The sequence below is a fragment of the Gigantopelta aegis genome, chromosome 8 (assembly GCF_016097555.1).
Source record: "Gigantopelta aegis isolate Gae_Host chromosome 8, Gae_host_genome, whole genome shotgun sequence".
NCBI classification, from domain to species: Eukaryota; Metazoa; Mollusca; class Gastropoda; order Neomphalida; family Peltospiridae; genus Gigantopelta; species Gigantopelta aegis.
The window spans coordinates 15,927,682-15,945,981 of record NC_054706.1 but is presented as its reverse complement, the minus strand read 5'-3'; the positions used below and the strand labels follow the sequence as shown (position 1 = coordinate 15,945,981).

Sequence of the window (18,300 nt, the reverse complement as noted above, 5' to 3'; positions counted from 1 at the left end):
GATAGCACATATTACTGCCTTTGATATACCAGTCGTGGTGCACTGGCTGGAACGAAAAATAGCTCAATGGGTCCACCAACAGGGATCGATCCCAAACCGACCTTCCATCAAGCGAGTGCTTTACCACTGGGCTAAGTCCAGCTCCTGAAACTGCTCTAAAACAGACAGGATCAAGAATTAAAGGGTATCCAGTTTAGAGAGGTTCTGTTATGTACTGTAATTTTAAAAGGGACCGTAAAAAAAACCCATCCTGTTTTCATGGAATTCCAAATTAAGTTTGGCAAATATAGATTATTTCATGCACAAACCCGTTTGTCAGAAAAACTGTTGACTGGTCTGAGGTTGTTGAGTACAAATTTCCGTGCAAATGGTTTCACACTGGACAGTGATGCGGGCATTTCCACCAGTGACGACTGGTCGGTCTCCTCCGTGTTGCCAAAATCTATGTACTGCACTCGTATCTACAACAGAAAATCAAACCCATTGCCAGATACACAACAACACGGTTCAAACTAAACAGCTACTATACGAATTGTGTAGATCAGGGACTTTACTGACGGCAGTTTTCTTAAGATAAAAATTATTGTTATTGGATGATAGGATCATTTTTGGTTTTTATATTTGTTGTAACGGTTACTGGTTTAAAATTGCTGTAGAATGGCTTAAAATTGTCGTCGGTTAGCATTTTGCTAATATGGCAAAAATAGGCCATAGGATTTTAACTTTTATGGGAAACACTTTTTTGGTTCCGTGCCTTGTGATCATTGGAACCCATTGGAAATTGTTTTTAAAAAACAGTTATATATAATATATATATATTTTTGTTGAATAGGCGTACTCGATATAATAATCATGGGAAACAAAATTTGGGTTCCCTGATTTTACCGACATGCTACCAGAAACGATAGTCCGTGAAATCCGAGGGCCTGAAAAACATTAAAAATATTTGTAGGTAACATATTTTTAAGTTAGAGCCTTGACAATAATAATAAATCTAACCCAATACAACAATTTAAAATAGATATGTATATAAGCAGATTAGGTGCATGTGTAGGGGGCACGAAGCACACTACACGGGTTCTGGTAGCATTGAGTTTTCAGTATTACTTTTGACTAGGTGGGTGGTTTTTTTACACCCATAAACATCTTAAACAAGACACTAATTAATGCTCAAACAATTAATTTTACCCTGTTGGAAGCCAACTGTTGTTTAATCTGACATCGATACCAAACTCTGTCTTCAGAATATTGGGTGGCATAAAACTGAAAAACATTAAATACAAATTAGGAAAATACATGTATTTGTCAGAAATTAATGTCAGAACATTATCACAAAAATAATGCAACTGCTTATATACAGGATATGGTTAACAATCATTTCAACTGGCAAATAAATAACTCTAATCAATACATCAACTGTCCTTCAGTGATTTCCACAGAATTCAACATTTTTTGTACATACAATCGATCAATTACGACAACATACAGTATTATGATGTGCACCATTTTAGAACAAAATATTATTATTGGTATATTTCACAGATACATGTATAACCATCTTGATGCTGGTATATGGGAAATTATGTGTAATCTTCCTGTGATACATGGGGGCAAAAATAGGGTCGGCCCTTAAAATGCTAGTGTCCTGAAACATAATTATTTTAGGGCCTTAACGGTTGTTCATAATTATCAATATTTTTACCAGTATGCAAACAATACTCTTCTCAAGTACCCCCTCCCTCCTATTAAATGAAAATAAAATATTGTTTTGTAAATATTTTGATCAAGGTATTTTTTGTTTTAAGTGTATGCTGGCATTAAGCCCTACATATAGCTCTGGTTAGTACACTTGTGAACACTTCATAATTGTGAATGACCCCTAATAGCACAATTCTCTATTCGAAAAAAAACTGTTAAAGCCCTACCGCAGGGCTAACTCTGGATACATAATCAGAAGATTTTGCAAAATTATCTCAAAAATACAAAACCTATAGTTATTTTCCAACAAAATATCTATCATTTAAAAAAAAAAAAAAAGCCAAAATAAAATAAAATTTGCCAATTGATCTTAATTAAAATTAGCAACTGACAAATCTGGCGACTGGCAGTTGAAAGGTAGACAAAAATGAGACTAAAAATTGATAATCTATTCAAAATAATTAAACACACAAGCTTTCCACAGAATTAACTGTCTTGCCTACGCTGAACTTTTCAGTGCCCTATGATGAACCCCGATACATGCAATCTATAAACCTAGGACTTATATTTTGTGAGAAACTGATCTAAACACAAAGCTTTTAACACAAAAGCTGATGCCATTGGTACTGCTGCATCCGAAATGTAATATCTACAATGTATATCTTGCCTCTTCAGTTCGTAACTTTTAGGCAAGACAAAAAACTAGATTCAGTTTAATAGCTTAAACAGATTACACATGCTTGTACATGTATTTATTATCCACATAGTTTAAGATATATAGGGAAATATAACCTGTACGACACACGTGTGTCACAATGATTTTACATGCACAACGAACAACATAATTTTGCCATGTGACATAACATAATGTGACTTCCCCAGGCTTAGCTCTGTGTAATCTCTTAACAAATTAACGTCATTTCATCATCTCCTTCTAGTTACATTTGAAACGTTTTGACACGGTCATTGTTATTCATAAAAAAATAATTATTAATGATAATGTGGATAATAAAGAAATTATTACTCATGTGTGAATCATACACAGTTTATGAAACTTGTGTCAGGATTCATGTATTACCCTCGCTCACATCAAGCAATACAAGAATCCGGACACTGGTTTTTTGTAAAATCAATATGAAACACAAGCTTGTATAATAATCTCCATATATATATATGTACCTTGGTTGGGTCTGGATTGTCGGAGATCTTGCTGGCTGCAGGACACAGAGTCTGCAGCTGCTGACTCAACAACATGAAGTCCGATGTGCCATCACTTAGCATCTGCATCCAGACAGTGACAGCATTCTCAACATGGGAAACAACCCCTTGATCCTGCAAAACAAAATAATTTAGTCTCCATTTTACATTTATCAAAAGGCTGAATGTAGCTCATTGGTAGAGTATGTTTTGTTTGACACCACAACTAGAGCACAATGATTAATTAATCATTGGATATTTCAATGTCAAACATATGAAAATTCTGACATGTACTGATGTAGTCTTCAAAAGAAACCAGTTTAAAAAAAATTCATCAGGATCTTTTACATTCACTTTGATATAGGCTACCTGTCATGGGGAGGAACTGGTTGGAATAGAAAAAAACCCATGGTGGTTTGATCCTATGGCCCAAGCATCCTCAGGCGAACGATTTACTAACCGAGCAGGCGTAATCATGTAAACGATGACAAGTCTGGTCAGATCAGATTTATTAAGGTTGCACATAACCCTATTTTTCTGCAAACTTCCAATATTTTTTTATTATATGAATGAATGAATGTTTAACGACACCCCAGCACGAAAATACATCTGCTATTGGGTGTCAAACTATGGTAAATGTAAACACAATGTGTTGATCAACATCAATATAAAAATTCAACGGTTATTTTTATTGTATTTAAACATTACATAATTAAATTAGCAACACTTGCAAAAAATAATTTTCAAGTGCTTTACATAATGAATTAGTACAAATTAAAAAATGTATCTACATAAAAAAAATTGGTTCCAATTTTATTTCTCATTTTATTACCAATTTGTGGGTCGAAGTATTATATTATAAGCCTTTTATACTATGATACAATTTTTGCTAACACTTTTTTTTTGGTGGGGAGGGTAAGTGATTTCCAATTACACATGTAAATAAATATTAATATGAATTTATTGTTTAATTTCATTTATTTGCTTAACGCTTCATTCATCCATTACATTTGGTTTACTTTAATAGCCAATTAATTGTTGAGCATATTTTTGTAAGACAAATTAGTAAAAATATCCTCTGTTGTGTAAAGTAACAAACTATCAGATACAATCTCACTTATATCAGTATTTGAAATTGTACAATGAAAAATTATTTACTTTCTTTTATTGGTTTTATCAGTGATTAAAATGTATCAAACAAATTATTAAACATGACCAGTAAATTTTTAATTCACTGGTTAATTTTTTTTTTCAATTCTAGAACCCCCGATACATATACAGAAGTAGGGCTAGTGGACATGGCTTCTAGATTATGGTAGCCCCACTCACGTGGTTAGTGATATTCAATGTTGGACTAGTAAATAGCTACAATTGCCATGCCTGACAGCTAGTGAAAAAAAAATCAAATGTTGCAGTTAAGTCTATTTTGTAAATATGAATATACTAACCCCACTCCAACCCCTAATGTTTTTAAGCTCTATCTTCCTCTTTAGGTGACATATCTGATTATTACTATTATTTAGTAAAATTATATTAACTTAAAGTAAAGTAGGACTAATGAATTTTTAATGGTTGCTAGTACATTTTTAAAATTACTGATCCCATGGCTAGTGGATTTAAAAACATTTCTATAAGACCTGGTGGATATTCAATCATGGCTAGTGAATTTAAAAACATTTCTATACGCCCTGGTGGATATTCAATCATGACTAGAGAATTTTAAATCACCAATTCCATGGTTAGTGGATGTTTTTAAAATTCTAGAAGACCTAGATCTTAGTTCAAGAAAATAAATCACAATCAATAATTCAGGAATATGTATTATCTGTTTGTGTTTAGTCTAATAAATTTATACTTCTTTTTCAAATTATTATTTTGACATTATGCAAATATTTAATAGTAATAAACATTATTAAAATATATCTTAAAATATATCCTACTATAAGTGTACATGACACCCACATGTACTCCAGAATGCATCTAAAAGCAACTGAGATTTCAAAAAAAATGTCACAGGGGAGCATTCCCCCGAACACCCCTAACATTTTTTGCCCACTTTTAGGGCTCGGTTTATGTCAAACTATTTTGCAACCCTCTGAATCATCAATGTCAAAATATTTTGCCACGCCTCTGAACAAAAATCCTGGGGAAAACACTGATCATAATAATACAGCTAATTTTTAATTTCAATGACGTCACTTTATACATCTCCTTACAATAAAAGTAAACTGGGTACATGACACTTCCATTTTCTGAACGCTGTAAAAATTCCAATGCAAAATAGCTATTGAAATTTATTTGACAAACATTACTAATGCACCTGAATGTGTTTGAAGAAAATCTTGTGATTAATTTTGTTTACTGTTTATTAAATATGAATTTCAAGTGAAATTACAGTAAGATATGTTATATTTATTGTGTACGGAGCCAAAACAATGATGCTAAGAGTGACTGTCGTCGATCAGAGTGAAGTCGATTTGGGTGACATGGTTACCGATGGTTATAATAAAGTTTGTGGAATATCATATATATACAGTGCTGTCCGGTGTATCGGCGCACCTAAGCATTCTATGTGAACACTGAAATACTTAATAAAATGTGTCTCTCACCAATGAAGCAGTACATAATCTGAAATACACTACAAATTGTTTTATGTCTGTAGTAAATAAACATTTTAAAATGGTGCATAAATATAGGCACACCTTTATATCCAAAACGATTTGCATGTCCAGTGATTCGGCGCAGCATATGTGGATCGTTGACCCCACTATTTATAGACCACCGATTACCTCACTTTGTAGCCCATAAATGCTACACTATTTTCCCAGGATTATTTTAGTACTTTTTTCTTTTGTCTTGTTAAAAATATTACTATGAAAATGAACGATCACACATGACCCATCTCATGATCAGTTTCGGAATCGTTTTCTTGGTTGGCACAGTACTGCAGATGCATACATGTTAATTTTCGTGCATGGCTAAGATGCCTACATGGATTTATTTTCTCGGGTAGATTGTGCACACATGGATCTTATTTCGCTTTCATTTTTGGTAACAATGCAGGGATTTACCGGACGCACAAAACTTGCGTATAGGACGCACTAAAACTTAACTGGACCCGCAAAAATAGAGATACTGCATCCCGTGGGACGCATAAAATATTTGACATTTTCAGTAACCCTGTCCACTATCAAAGATCGATCATTCTGTGTAACACACTATTTCTTTTCTACCTATAAACTGCGTATTCAAATGGGGATTCCCCATATCGAAAACAAAAAGTTTTAATCTCTGGGAACACTGCGTCTTTATCCTTTGCTGCGCTTAATCAGGTAAAGTTGGTAATTTCCGGAAAGAGATCGCGGATTTGCGATCATTCGGAACTTCTCGTCAACAGGCCAAACACAATCGGAAATTCCCGGGAGAATAAAACAAATTGGTTAAATGTTCTGATTTGCATTAACAAACAAGTAGCACGATTCATAAATAACACATGGTATTGTGAGTGTCATTTAGCTTGCAGGAAATGGTTCAAATAATTATACAGATCAAAGTAAAATGTTTATTTTGAAAGAATAAACAATGAAAGGAAAAACAACCACACAGCTTGTTAAATTTACTTTAATGAAACATATAGTATACACGTGATTTGTTGTCTGCAGCTCTCTGTTGTTTGTGTGGTTTTGGGACCCTTTGTTTTCAGGTTGGGACCCCAGAAAAGAAAGAGGTGAGTCCAAGGGACCCCCATTTCAGAAAAACAAGGTAAATCCCTGACAATGTGACAATTGTGAACTGGAATGACTGTCAATTAAGGTGTAAAACTTTTGTTTTGTTTGCATTTGTCCGTTTTCCATTTCAGTTTCAACAAAAATAACCGGACATTTTTTTTTATACCGTTTACTATAATTTTACAAATTCGGGAAAGGTGTTTAAACTGGTTTTAAGATTCTTAATATCAATAAGGCTGACCTACTTCGCATTTATATACACAAAAACAGGTGAATGATTTATTTTGAAATTATGAGATAATTATTGATATATATATATTGTTTTTAAATTGCACCCGTAACAATAAATATGTTGATACTTGATTACTTATTGAAAATGGATATGAACTTTAATTTGTTAAAAACACTGACAACATGACAACTTCCTAAGCATATTTAAGCAAAATATCAACTTCCCCGAATCACCGGACACGGTTGTATGCATCATTGTAATGGGTTATCACTCATAATTTGTCTGGACAAAACGTCTGGGAAAAACTAACCATAATTAAAGGTAGGAGAGTAATTTATCGTAGTTGTTAACAATGTGGTTCGGACTTTTTTACGAGAGAAAACACCGAAACAGTTCGGGGTGCGAACTGGTTTTACTTTCAGGGCGAAACGTCATGACTCAGGGACCAAAAAAAAATCATTAGTTGCAACGTAACAAGTGCAACATGTTTTTATGAGTGTCTAAATACATGTAATGCTATATCTCTAACATAAACATGCCTTGCGAACTTCATAATGATTATCTTTTTCTTGGCGGAGCATTTTAAGTTTTAATTTTCGTCGATCAAAACGTGCTTCCGGTTTCAGCGCTATTTTGTTCTGTGATTCTATTAAATACCTTTGCAACTGTCGCACCATTTAAAGTTACATTTGAATAGGTTCCGAAGAAACGGTCTATCCATATACCTACATAAAAACTCATAATGGTACACGAGCCACATTTGTATGGAGAAATATATACTAGTAATGGAACCCTAGTAACATAAGCCAACGCAAAATTAAAACTTAAATTGTTTAGGCTTTGGATTCTCAATGAAATTGGTTTTAGAGAATTTAGATGCTGCACAGAAACGGAATACTAAAACTAGTGTTTCAAACACATTGCAAGGAATAGTTTCAACACAGAACATATAGAATTAATGATCACATCTTTTATGTTTACGCTCATGATTTTTTATTGTTGGATCTCAAAAGTGAAAAAAAAAGAAAACACATAAGAAGAAAAAGAAGATGGCGGCAAGTGATTTAAATTGACAATAACTTTGTGAACGTTGCTCGAAAATACAGAACAATGAATACTCTAAGGTGATTTATCAGTATTGGACATTTAGTAATAATCTTAACGAGGCCTAAAGCGAGTTAAATTTTCATTTGATTTGACCAGTGTCAGAATAAAATATATGGTACGAGGTCCAATTTTCGTACAGGTGATGCGCCACTTCCGGATCACTTCCGGATCATTTGTAGTTACCGATCAGTCTGTCGGTATATTCAGTTTTTATTAATTTCTAATGTAAATTTCATTAAAAAAATATTCTAACAAACAAATAATACAATTTTACATAAAAAAAACTAACAAAATACAATCTTGGTTTTGTTTTGGATGCTGATAGTGATGCATAAGGCCAACAAAAATAAATCATTTGTTTCCGGTCACCCGACTGACCCTAAATTTTGCCACCGACCCTGAACTTTTTTTTTTCTGTTGGGGTGGGGTGGGGTGGGGGGAAGCGCACAGAGAAGTTGTGGTCGCGGATCGACAAAGCAGACGACAGAAGTACTCAAGTAGGATAACTCTTACATGTCAGTGTGTGTGTTAAATGGAGGTTGAGGGGTGTGTGTGCGGGGGGGGGGGGGTAGCAGCGATAGTTTTTATACACCCCCACCCCACTTTTTGGCACCTTCTTACGCCGTGTCCTGGACCCAATCACTGGCTTTGTTAGAGACTGGACCCAGACTAGACATGCCTGGACGTTGAATGGATATGAGCAGAACTAATTTGTTTGCATGACAGTACGGTAACGTGTGTGGTGATTAAACGGCTTTTATTACAAACTGTTAAATACTGTAGGCCTATAGAGGAAAATATATCGTATTATCGTAACTCTAGTCATCTCATACATTGTAGGTTTATTTTCCAAAAACAATGTGTGATCTCAACAAAACAATCAAGGATTTCTCGATACCACATGCACAGACTACAAGTCATCGCGTTTTTTTCCACATGCAAAGGGTGAAGGTCATTTGAAGAAGACGTGGTACAATTTTCGTTGTTGGCTACTGCTTAGGCCTAGTACCCAGAATTTGTTAATATACACGGGTGTAGCCGGTAGCAAGATACCAAAAAGTGGGGTGGGTGGGCACACACACATATAAAATTAATATATAAACCAATGATGCTGCTACAAAGTACCCCCTTGCCCGCTTCCTACGCCAGTGATGTAGATAGGCCTATCAACTGCTGAGCATGGGTAATAATTAAATAAACGGAATATTCAAGAATAACCACAAACATTAAACAGTTCACATTTATTTCAGTGTTTCAGTTTTAGCATGGGTTCGTTCAATAGGCTAATAAACATTAAAACGCCTTAGCCCGAGTACTCTAACTGTAAGAGAGCTAGACGGACATTTGAACATAAACACGCTCTCATTATTTATGTCCAAATGTCCGTCTAGCTCTCTTACAGTCCGAGTACTCGGGCTAGGAACACCTTTTTTATTACTATGAAATTTACTATAAGTTATTCATTTTTAAGCCGATTGATTTGTAAATTGCACACAAAATTAGTATTGTTTTGTTATTTCCAATACAAGTTGGACAAATCTGTGAAGTTTTCGTGCAGTCATCTACTGACTGGATAAATCTGTGAACTTTTTGTGCAAACATCTATTGACCAACTTGGACAAATTTGTGCAGTCATCCTCTGACAAAACTGGACAAAGCTGTGAAGTTTCTGTGCAGTCATCTACTGACTTTTATTGGTGAAAGGAATAGTTTGAATTTTTTTTGTTTTCCTGTCTTTTGAAAATGGCATGTGAAACTTAAAACTGACATTGACAGTGAGATTGTTTTTATTTCTCTCTGGCTGCAAAGAGTAAACTAAGATTTTTCAGACAGCTTGCCTTCATGTCTTTCATCTTGAGACTGAGTTTTTCTCTGGCAAACACATTTAAGGTAGGGTAACCTTTCTTTGAACTGAAAAAAAAAATCTTACCTACCTACCCTACTTTTTTTGGCCATGTTACCTGAAACAAACTTCTTCTTTTTTTTGGCCTAACCACTGTTAAAAATGTACAGGAGCAGACGACATGGGAAAAAAAAGACGTTTAACAAGAGAGATGATTTTTTTTTTTTTATATATATATCTTTTGAAATTTTATAGTACGTGTAGGAGAAACGTATGTAGATTCTGCATGACAAGTTTTATGAAAAGTTATGTTGCGCCAGTAAGAAGAACAGAAATACAACACATTGAATAGGAATATGTTGGAGCCAAAAACCGCGGAACCGGAAGAGGCCTATTTATTAGTACGATCGTACTAATAGCACGATCACAACCTGACAACTCAAATAACGTTCAAAGAACCAATGTTGGCGTGACAACTTTTTTCTTTGTCTCTCCTGCCACTCCTGTTTTGAAAATCAAAATATTGTTCTTGCATATGTATTATGGAACCGGACTGTCTGGTCTGGAGTAACATAACAAAATATTAAAGGAATTTAAATATTAACTGTAAACTAAGGAAATGTTATGTACTTTTATGTTGTACTTATTCAATGTTATTTATATCAAAAACCGGTTACATAGTCATCAAGGTGTCCAGGCTTGACCCGATGACGTTTGGTTGTCGAATCGGGCGAACGTTATTTGGGGTGCTCTCTATAGACGTTTCGCACGCATCATCTGGAACAGTAGGATCTGTCTCTAATAACACACCATTATCATAGGATTGATCAACATCAGACAACAGCTCAGGAACAGGTGGTGGATTGGGTGGGTTATGAAAGGTTTGGACTTCATCATCAGGCAAATCCTGAATGGTATGAAGTGGTTTGCAAACACTGATGACGGAACTGGGAACTTTGAAACACTCGCTGTCAGGTACTCTATAAGAGGTACTCCTCAGTTGATTGCCTGTAAATTTGGCTATGTTTAACCATGTGCCATCCTTGTGAACAACCAAGTACCGTGGTCTTTTGACGATCATTTAACAAGTATACCATGTCACCTATCGAAACACTAGGAACCTGGGGTTGGAGGCTAGATGGTGTCTTCGACTTTTGACTGAATTCATGGTTGGCTGTGCGAATCATATTTTGATCACTGATCAACTTGTGATCATCAAGAGCTATTTGGTCGTTTGTGAACTGTTCTCTGTGAGTCCACATTTCTCTTGAAGACAGACCCCGGGAGCGAATTCGTGAATTAAGTCTGGCTGTAACAATAGCTAGAGTGAGAGAAGAAATGCTTCCACCATAAGGATCATGTCGAACAAGTTCTTCTTCTATCTCTTGAACAGCTTTTTCCGCCACTGGATTTTTGTTTGGATTCTTAATCCTTCCTAATTCTAAAGAAATTCTTTCCTTTTCCAGTAGCTTATCCTTTATTAAAGCCTGGAATCCAGGAGCAGGATCAATACGAGCAACTGCAAGGGGACCGCTGAGAGGACGGAGTTCAACACATGATCGAATCAAAGTGTCACGTAATAATTCAGCACGTTAATTTTCAATCAACATAGTTGTAGTGAATGAGGTGACTGTTTCTCGAAGGACGAAGATCATTTGTCGGTTACGTTTGATAACGTCGGCTGCAAATGTGGATCCAATGACTTCAGGAGGTGGACATGAAGTTTGTTGGATGACAGTCTGAGAAACTTTGGTTAAGGATGCACAATGATGACAACTAGTGGAAGTGAGGGTAATGGCATTATCACAATCCAGTGCATAGAAATAGCGCTGGAAAACCAGTTTCATTTGATGACAGGTTGGATGACCCAATTGAATGTGTAGTGCAGCAAGGAGACCATCAAGAAATTGTCGTGGTACAATTATACTGTCTTGTGTGGGATGTAGAGGTTCATGCCGTCGAACAACCAACAAGCCATCATTGGATATAGAGGCAACATCCTTAACATTCGTAACCTTCTTGGACAGACGTGTACCTTGGTGTAAATGAGCGTGAGTACGCCTCAGTACAGAATATTCCTCCTGAATACGTAACCATGCAGTTCGGCTGGTGAATGGTAATCGTGCTGCTCCCTTTAGAATATCTTGGATGTCAACTTTGCGAACAGTAGCATTCTCGAACTGTCTGACGAAACTACAAATTTGGCATTCAGTTTCACTGCAAGCAGGAGCATTGTGGCTTGTGAAATCGGACGGAACATTAACTGCACCTGCCAAGTGCCTTATGGCAGCTTGATATCGGCTTGTTGTAGAGAGGAATGTTAACACACGTGGGCTCGTGGAGAATTCACCCCTGGCTAGTATTTCGTAAGCCTGGACGCAGGGCTTACTATCTGTGAGGATGACTGTGTTGGCTTTGGACTGTATAATATATCGACTAAAGTGTTTAGTAGCGGATGCAATAGCTTGCGCCTCAATTTCACAAGGTATCCATGTATACTGACGAGCTTTCAGTTTCGCACTGAAAAAGCCTGCAAGTCGAAGCTTGCCATCGCGTGACAATCCATAGCTGATCATCTGGCCTAGGAATCACTATGGATTTATGGTGGGCCAGCTCTTTCTGAGCACTATAAAATGCTGTCAATCTGTCTTCTGACCATTCAATCTTGTCCTTGGACTCTCTGCCTGCAGTGATGTCATCTAGTGGAGAAAGAATTGATGCACATCCAGGTAGAACACGGGCGAGTACCTTGTAAGCACCAATGAACGATCGAAGACCCTTGATTGTAGGTGGTACAGAGCAGTTGACAAGCGTAGCAATCCTGTGAGAGTTTGCCGAAAGTGAACCTGAATTCCAAGTCCATCCTAAGGTGGTTGTGGACTTCGGACATATGACCGTCTTGCGAGGAGAGAGATGGAGGTTGGCCTTTAGTAGACAAGCAAGAATGCTCCTCCAGTTGTTTAACACCTCGTCGATTGTATTGCCACCACAGAAAAGATCATCTGCAATTTTCACAACAATACCTTCTTTCAGTAATGAACCGAGAACGCGACACAGAAGTTCCTCTAAGGCGGTTTCCGATCCTGGCATGCCCATAGCAGATCTGGCATGCCCATAGCAGATCTGGTATAGACTCTGACACCTCTAAACGGCGTTACAACACCGCAGAACTTCATGGAGTCTTTGGACAACAGTATCTGGTAAAAAGCACTGCTAAGATCAGTGGTAATAATATGTCTCCACTGCGCAATTTTCCTCAGAGTAGAATCAATGTCTGGTAAGAGTGAAGGTTGGAGTTTACTATAATGGCCAACATCAGCGAATGCAGTTACAAGGCGTGTTCCTCCGTTAGGCTTGTTCACTAGGAAGGAAGGGTTGACATATTCCACTGATATGCCTGCATCTTCTGGGCGAACAAAAACACCCTTTTCTTCAAGCTCGTCAAACGTATCTTGTAATTCAAGTAACCTGTCACGGTTATATTGGGGAAGCCGACCTTTACGTTGGGCGGGTAAAACAGGACCCATGTGAACTACTGCCTTGAAAGGGCCCATGGCACCATTGTAACCTGGAATGCTTGGACTGAATATGTTATCAAATTCAGAAAGCAGACTTTTGAAGTCACGTTTGGATGCTGGTGTCAAGATATTGTCTGGATCTAAAGTGACGCTCTCTGAATGCGTATCTGAAGTTTTACCAATATGTGTCTCTCGGATTGTAATGTCAGGACTACGTGGACACGATGCAGAGACTTCAGGAACAAACACCGGTCGTATCTGGCAGAAATATTCATTTCTCTGTAAGGTAACTGGGGTGTTTGATAGGTTCGGAATGTGGATCCGGCCTGAGACACTAGTAACTATGCTGGGCAATGGCCAGACATTGGACGGTTTCGTGTTCTTCATTCGTATGATATTCCGTTGAGGTTCTAGAGCAAATTCTTCACTTGAACTGTTATGTGGTTCTGGAACCTGTACCTGGATATAGTCACCGGGCCATATAGTTGATGCAATGGAAGGAGCTCGCAAAACTGTAGTGTGGCAAAACAAATGTGAAGAATCTTTTGGCCTGGAAATTGTACCATACTCAAAACATGTACCATCACCGAGAATGATGGTTCTAGTTGCGGGGCGAGCATAGACATCATTTACTTCCATAAATGGCACACCTGCAAGAATGTCAACTTCCAAACTTTTGATAACGAGACCTTTAAAAATAAACTAATGTTTCTCTCGTGAGAATGTGATCCCTGTTTCTCCTATGGTTTCCAATGGAGAAACACCATCAGCTTGGTGGGCAGACTGTGTACTTTTAATGATTTTTGCGCCTAAACGGAAGGCAGTTGATTCTCGAATCATGTTGCAGGTCGCTCCACTATCAAGAGTAAGCCTAACCGTGAGGTGGCCACAAAATACATCCAGGTATGGTGAAGAAGAGATATGTATTCGTCTCGCAGATGGGGCTGTTATGAATGGACTTTCACTTACCGTATATCTTCGCCTGTAAGTCGATCTCGGCTATAAGTCGAGTCCCTAATTTCAAGCCCTGAAAACGTATTTTTTTATTGACCCGTTTATAAGTCGACCCATGAAAAACTACTTATAAATATTGAAATATTTCTTATTTTCAGCACATGAGAACAATAATATTTGAACAAAAGAAAATTATTTTACAAACTTCGGTTTTCACGTTTTGTACATCGCAATATAATCAGACTATTCCAATCAAACTATCATTATTACATAGCATCAAAACGAAATATTCCCTTAGTAGAGAGTGAAAGCTGTTTGACTGTTACTGTATAGTACTGTACAGATGGTTTTGTGCACAGACAACAACTTTATTTATAAACACTGACAACAGATCACTACGATAAAACTGAAAGTATCACGTTTTGCCGCCATGTTAATACATGTAAGGAGGATAACTCTGGAAAGTACACTGGTTTTTTTGTACAAATGATGTGTGTCCCTATTGCTCTAGATAGTGAACTGCAGAGATCAGTCTATTTTAAGGGAAAGCTCGGTAATATTCATGAAGTTAATCACCGCCAAAACATTGTGAACAACCATTAATGCCAGTGACCAGATTTCAAAATAAACTCAGGCAACAGGTAGTTAGTATTGTTTACATTTTTACTATTAGTGATGACTGTTAATTTAACTAAGTGGACTGTTGTCTTGGCATGTGAGTGAGATCGTACGCCTTTTCGCATAACCAAAACCGTTCTAATGCCAAAAAAAATAGGTTATAAAAAATAAATGTGTCAAATTAACATATTTGAGTATAAATACATGGCATACTTCAACAATAAAACTTGTAAAATAATCCACAAAACAGTAATATTTTTTGTTGAATTTTTTTTACCCTCTTATAAGTCGACCCCCCAAGTTATAAAATAATTTTTGGGTGAAAAAAATTCGACTTATAGGCGAAGATATACGGTACTGATGGTTCTGCATCTGGTTCGTCACTGGAATCCTCACTGAGGTGTTCATCACTGTCAACTAGAGCAATAATCTGTTTCACCCTTGCCATGTATCAACAATCAGCATCGGAGAGAAATGGACATGTACTGAGAAAATGATTTACATCTTGCTTGTTTGTTTGTTTACAAATTGGGCAGGTCTTTTTAGGCAGTTGGCGCTATGATACATAATTCGGCTTTCTATGGGAGGGTTGATGAGTAGTAAAGTGGTTGTTCATTGAGGAAGCTCTTAGGATCTTAACCTCCTCACCTGCTTGAACTTCATCTAAAAGAGATGTAAGAGCCTGGGAGATCTCTGGTCGAATAGAGGCTAATGTCCGTGAACGGAGCTCATTGCCATATCGTTGTTTGATAAGCTTTGGAAAAGCAGGATGAAGTAATCATAACCAAGTCAATACTGCGAAGTTTTCGAGGGAGGGTGTAACCTCTTCATCTGTGACATGATCACCGTGATGGGTAATACTGGACTCGTTTGTGAGTAAGTTATCTTCGATAAAAGCAATTATCCGTTGGTACAGATCTTCCGGTCGTTCATCTGGGAGTAACAAAATGTCGTTAAAATCCAAGAAATGGGCACCGGTAGTTTGAAATCCGAAATGGAGATGGATAGCTTGCCAAATATTATCCAAGAGGTGGATTGCGAACAATTGTGTTTCTTGAAAGTATAGGACAGTAATTTGCGATTTGACCAAGCATGAGTTCTAGCATGTTAACCTTTTGTTGCGCAGTATACCGTCTTTCAATAGGAATGCGGTCAACATCATTCCTGAAACCACGAAGTGGATTGTCTTTAGTACGTTTCTCCCAGTAAAAACCAGGTACGAGAAATGTTGAGAAATGTGTGTCGAGCGATAACGTGTATTGTAAGTTCTGTCGCCAGCTTTCGAACAAACTTATTGTTTCATGTTTTGTTAGACACCATTGCTTCGGTGCGCGATGGCTGTGGGCCATTGTGGATGATCTGTTTGAAATAATTTATTATTAAACAGGAATGTTATGACTAGTAAACACGTTATCGTGTTTTACAGGGGTGTTGTTTTTGTGTCGAACACTCTCGCGTGTTCTGTTGGGCCCGGTTTTTGACACCTACAACCGTAATACTTCCTTCAGTGAGTCGCCTGTGATTATCTTACAGATACTCTGTTTCAAGACATTGGTTCAGATCCCGACGATGCCACCACGCCAGTAAGAAGAACAGAAATACAACACATTGAATAGGAATAAGTTGGAGCCAAAAACCGCAGAACCAGAAGAGGCCTATTTATTAGTACGATCGTACTAATAGCACAATCACAACCTGACAACTCAAATAACATTCAAAGAACCAATGTTGGCGTTGCAAACGACTTAATGTAACTCCTCAAAGGGGACACACTCATAAAACGGTAGTATTTACGTTGTAATTGCCAATAGATGGGGCAATGAACGTAGGGCTTATCTCAAGACTCAAAAACATTGTAATGTGTATATAATGAAAAGACACTGTATTTTATAAACTGAAACTACGATTTTAAGTGTTCGGATCCCAGTTGAGGCATGGGATTTTTAATCCAGATACCGACTCTAAACCCTGAGTGAGGTATAAATCACTTGCACCGACCAGTGATCCATAACTGGTTCAGCGAAGGCCATGGTTTGTGCTATCCTGCCTGTGGGAAGCGAAATAAAAGATCCCTTGCTGCTAATCGGAAGAGTAGCCAATGTAGTGGCAACAGCGGGTTTCCTCTCAAAATCTGTGTGGTCCTTAACCATATGTCTGACGCCATATAACCGTAAATAAAAATGTGTTGAGTGCGTCGTTAAATAAAACATTTCTTTCTTTCTTTCAGCAGTAATGCTAATATAAATAAAAGGTGTAGTTTTTTTAAAAATCCATTTTCATTTAATTTGGGCAAAAATCAGTCTGCCCTGCCCCCCTACAAAAACGGGAGCCCATATGGCCTGTTAGATCGCCAGTCTAGACCCCACATGTCTGCTAAAATCGCTGCACACGTGTCTTGTATTTGCCCCATAAGACTATTCAGTATCGTTGTATTGTTGTCCGCCCACCTCAATCCACCCCATTGCTTGCTTGATTGATTGAAAAAACATTTTACTGTACAAAGAACAAAAGAATCGGCACAAGTTTGACAACTTAGAGGACCTTTATAAAACCCTGCCACCGCCAGTGGTCTGTTTCGCATGTGCCACTGCATGTGCTTTTCGCATACTTGACTGTTTGACTTTGGGAGAGTGGGGAAGGAGTCCTCTATTTTGTTTTGTCAACAAAATGAAAATATCTTATACGGCTTCTCATTTCAAAAGTCTGTAGGGTGGATTAATTTTTTCAGTGGGATTTGTTTTAATACACAATCGCATTCTGATGCATGAAAGTCAGTCGGTGACTGATCTGTGTATTCGCAAGGTCAATCTGAGTTAGCCCTAGCCTAATTTAGACCATCGTTGAAAATAATTCTGCATTCAGGACCAGATCCAGGAAATATTTTGCAGGGGTGGGGTACTAACTGGAAAAGGGCAAATGGAACAACACGTAAAAAGGGCATCCCAATGAAGGAATTAAAAAAATTAGATTTCACTTTTTGACCGTTTAGTGTATATCACTATATTAATATTTATCATTATTAACTAGGGTCTAACTGTCCTGCTTCAAAATTACTTGCTTAATTTTAATATTATGATGAATACTAAACAGTCCCAAAGTTGATATTTTGCTGATATATGTCATTTCTTTCTATTTCCAATAAAAGGTGCTGATTTTTCAAGCCTTTGTTCCTTTCACAAAGAAAATGTGACATTTAAAAGTCATCAATATAATTATAATAATAATAATAATAATAATAGTAATAGTAATAGTAATAATAATATTATTATTATTATTATTATTATTATTATTATTATTATTATTGATATATACTGTAATAAATGAAAAAAATATATAGAGAATATTTCATGTTTTTTTTGTCAAATATGATTTATATCTCATCGAGTAAAATTGGCAATCGTATCT

At 36.9% G+C, this 18,300-nt stretch overlaps 2 protein-coding genes across 3 annotated transcripts in view; one reads left to right on the top strand and one right to left on the bottom strand.

Annotated features, from left to right (window-relative positions):
* The window catches only part of LOC121380041 (serine/threonine-protein kinase 31-like), a 41,691-nt gene extending 34,211 nt beyond the window's left edge, over positions 1–7,480 (bottom strand). The window contains exons 1-4 of the mRNA XM_041508769.1: positions 7,395–7,480; positions 2,878–3,030; positions 1,189–1,263; positions 309–461 (exon numbers count right to left, since the gene is read on the bottom strand). Of these exons, the coding sequence (XP_041364703.1) occupies positions 309–461; positions 1,189–1,263; positions 2,878–3,030; positions 7,395–7,436 (423 nt within the window). The 5' untranslated portion in view covers positions 7,437–7,480. The remainder of the gene's footprint in view (positions 1–308; positions 462–1,188; positions 1,264–2,877; positions 3,031–7,394) is intronic.
* Positions 7,481–7,904: 424 nt separating this feature from the next.
* LOC121379156 overlaps positions 7,905–18,300 on the top strand; it is a 63,247-nt gene continuing 52,851 nt past the window's right edge. For both annotated transcript variants that reach the window (XM_041507649.1, XM_041507648.1), the window contains exon 1: positions 7,905–7,979. In XM_041507649.1, the coding sequence (XP_041363583.1) occupies positions 7,966–7,979 (14 nt within the window). In that variant the 5' untranslated portion in view covers positions 7,905–7,965. The remainder of the gene's footprint in view (positions 7,980–18,300) is intronic.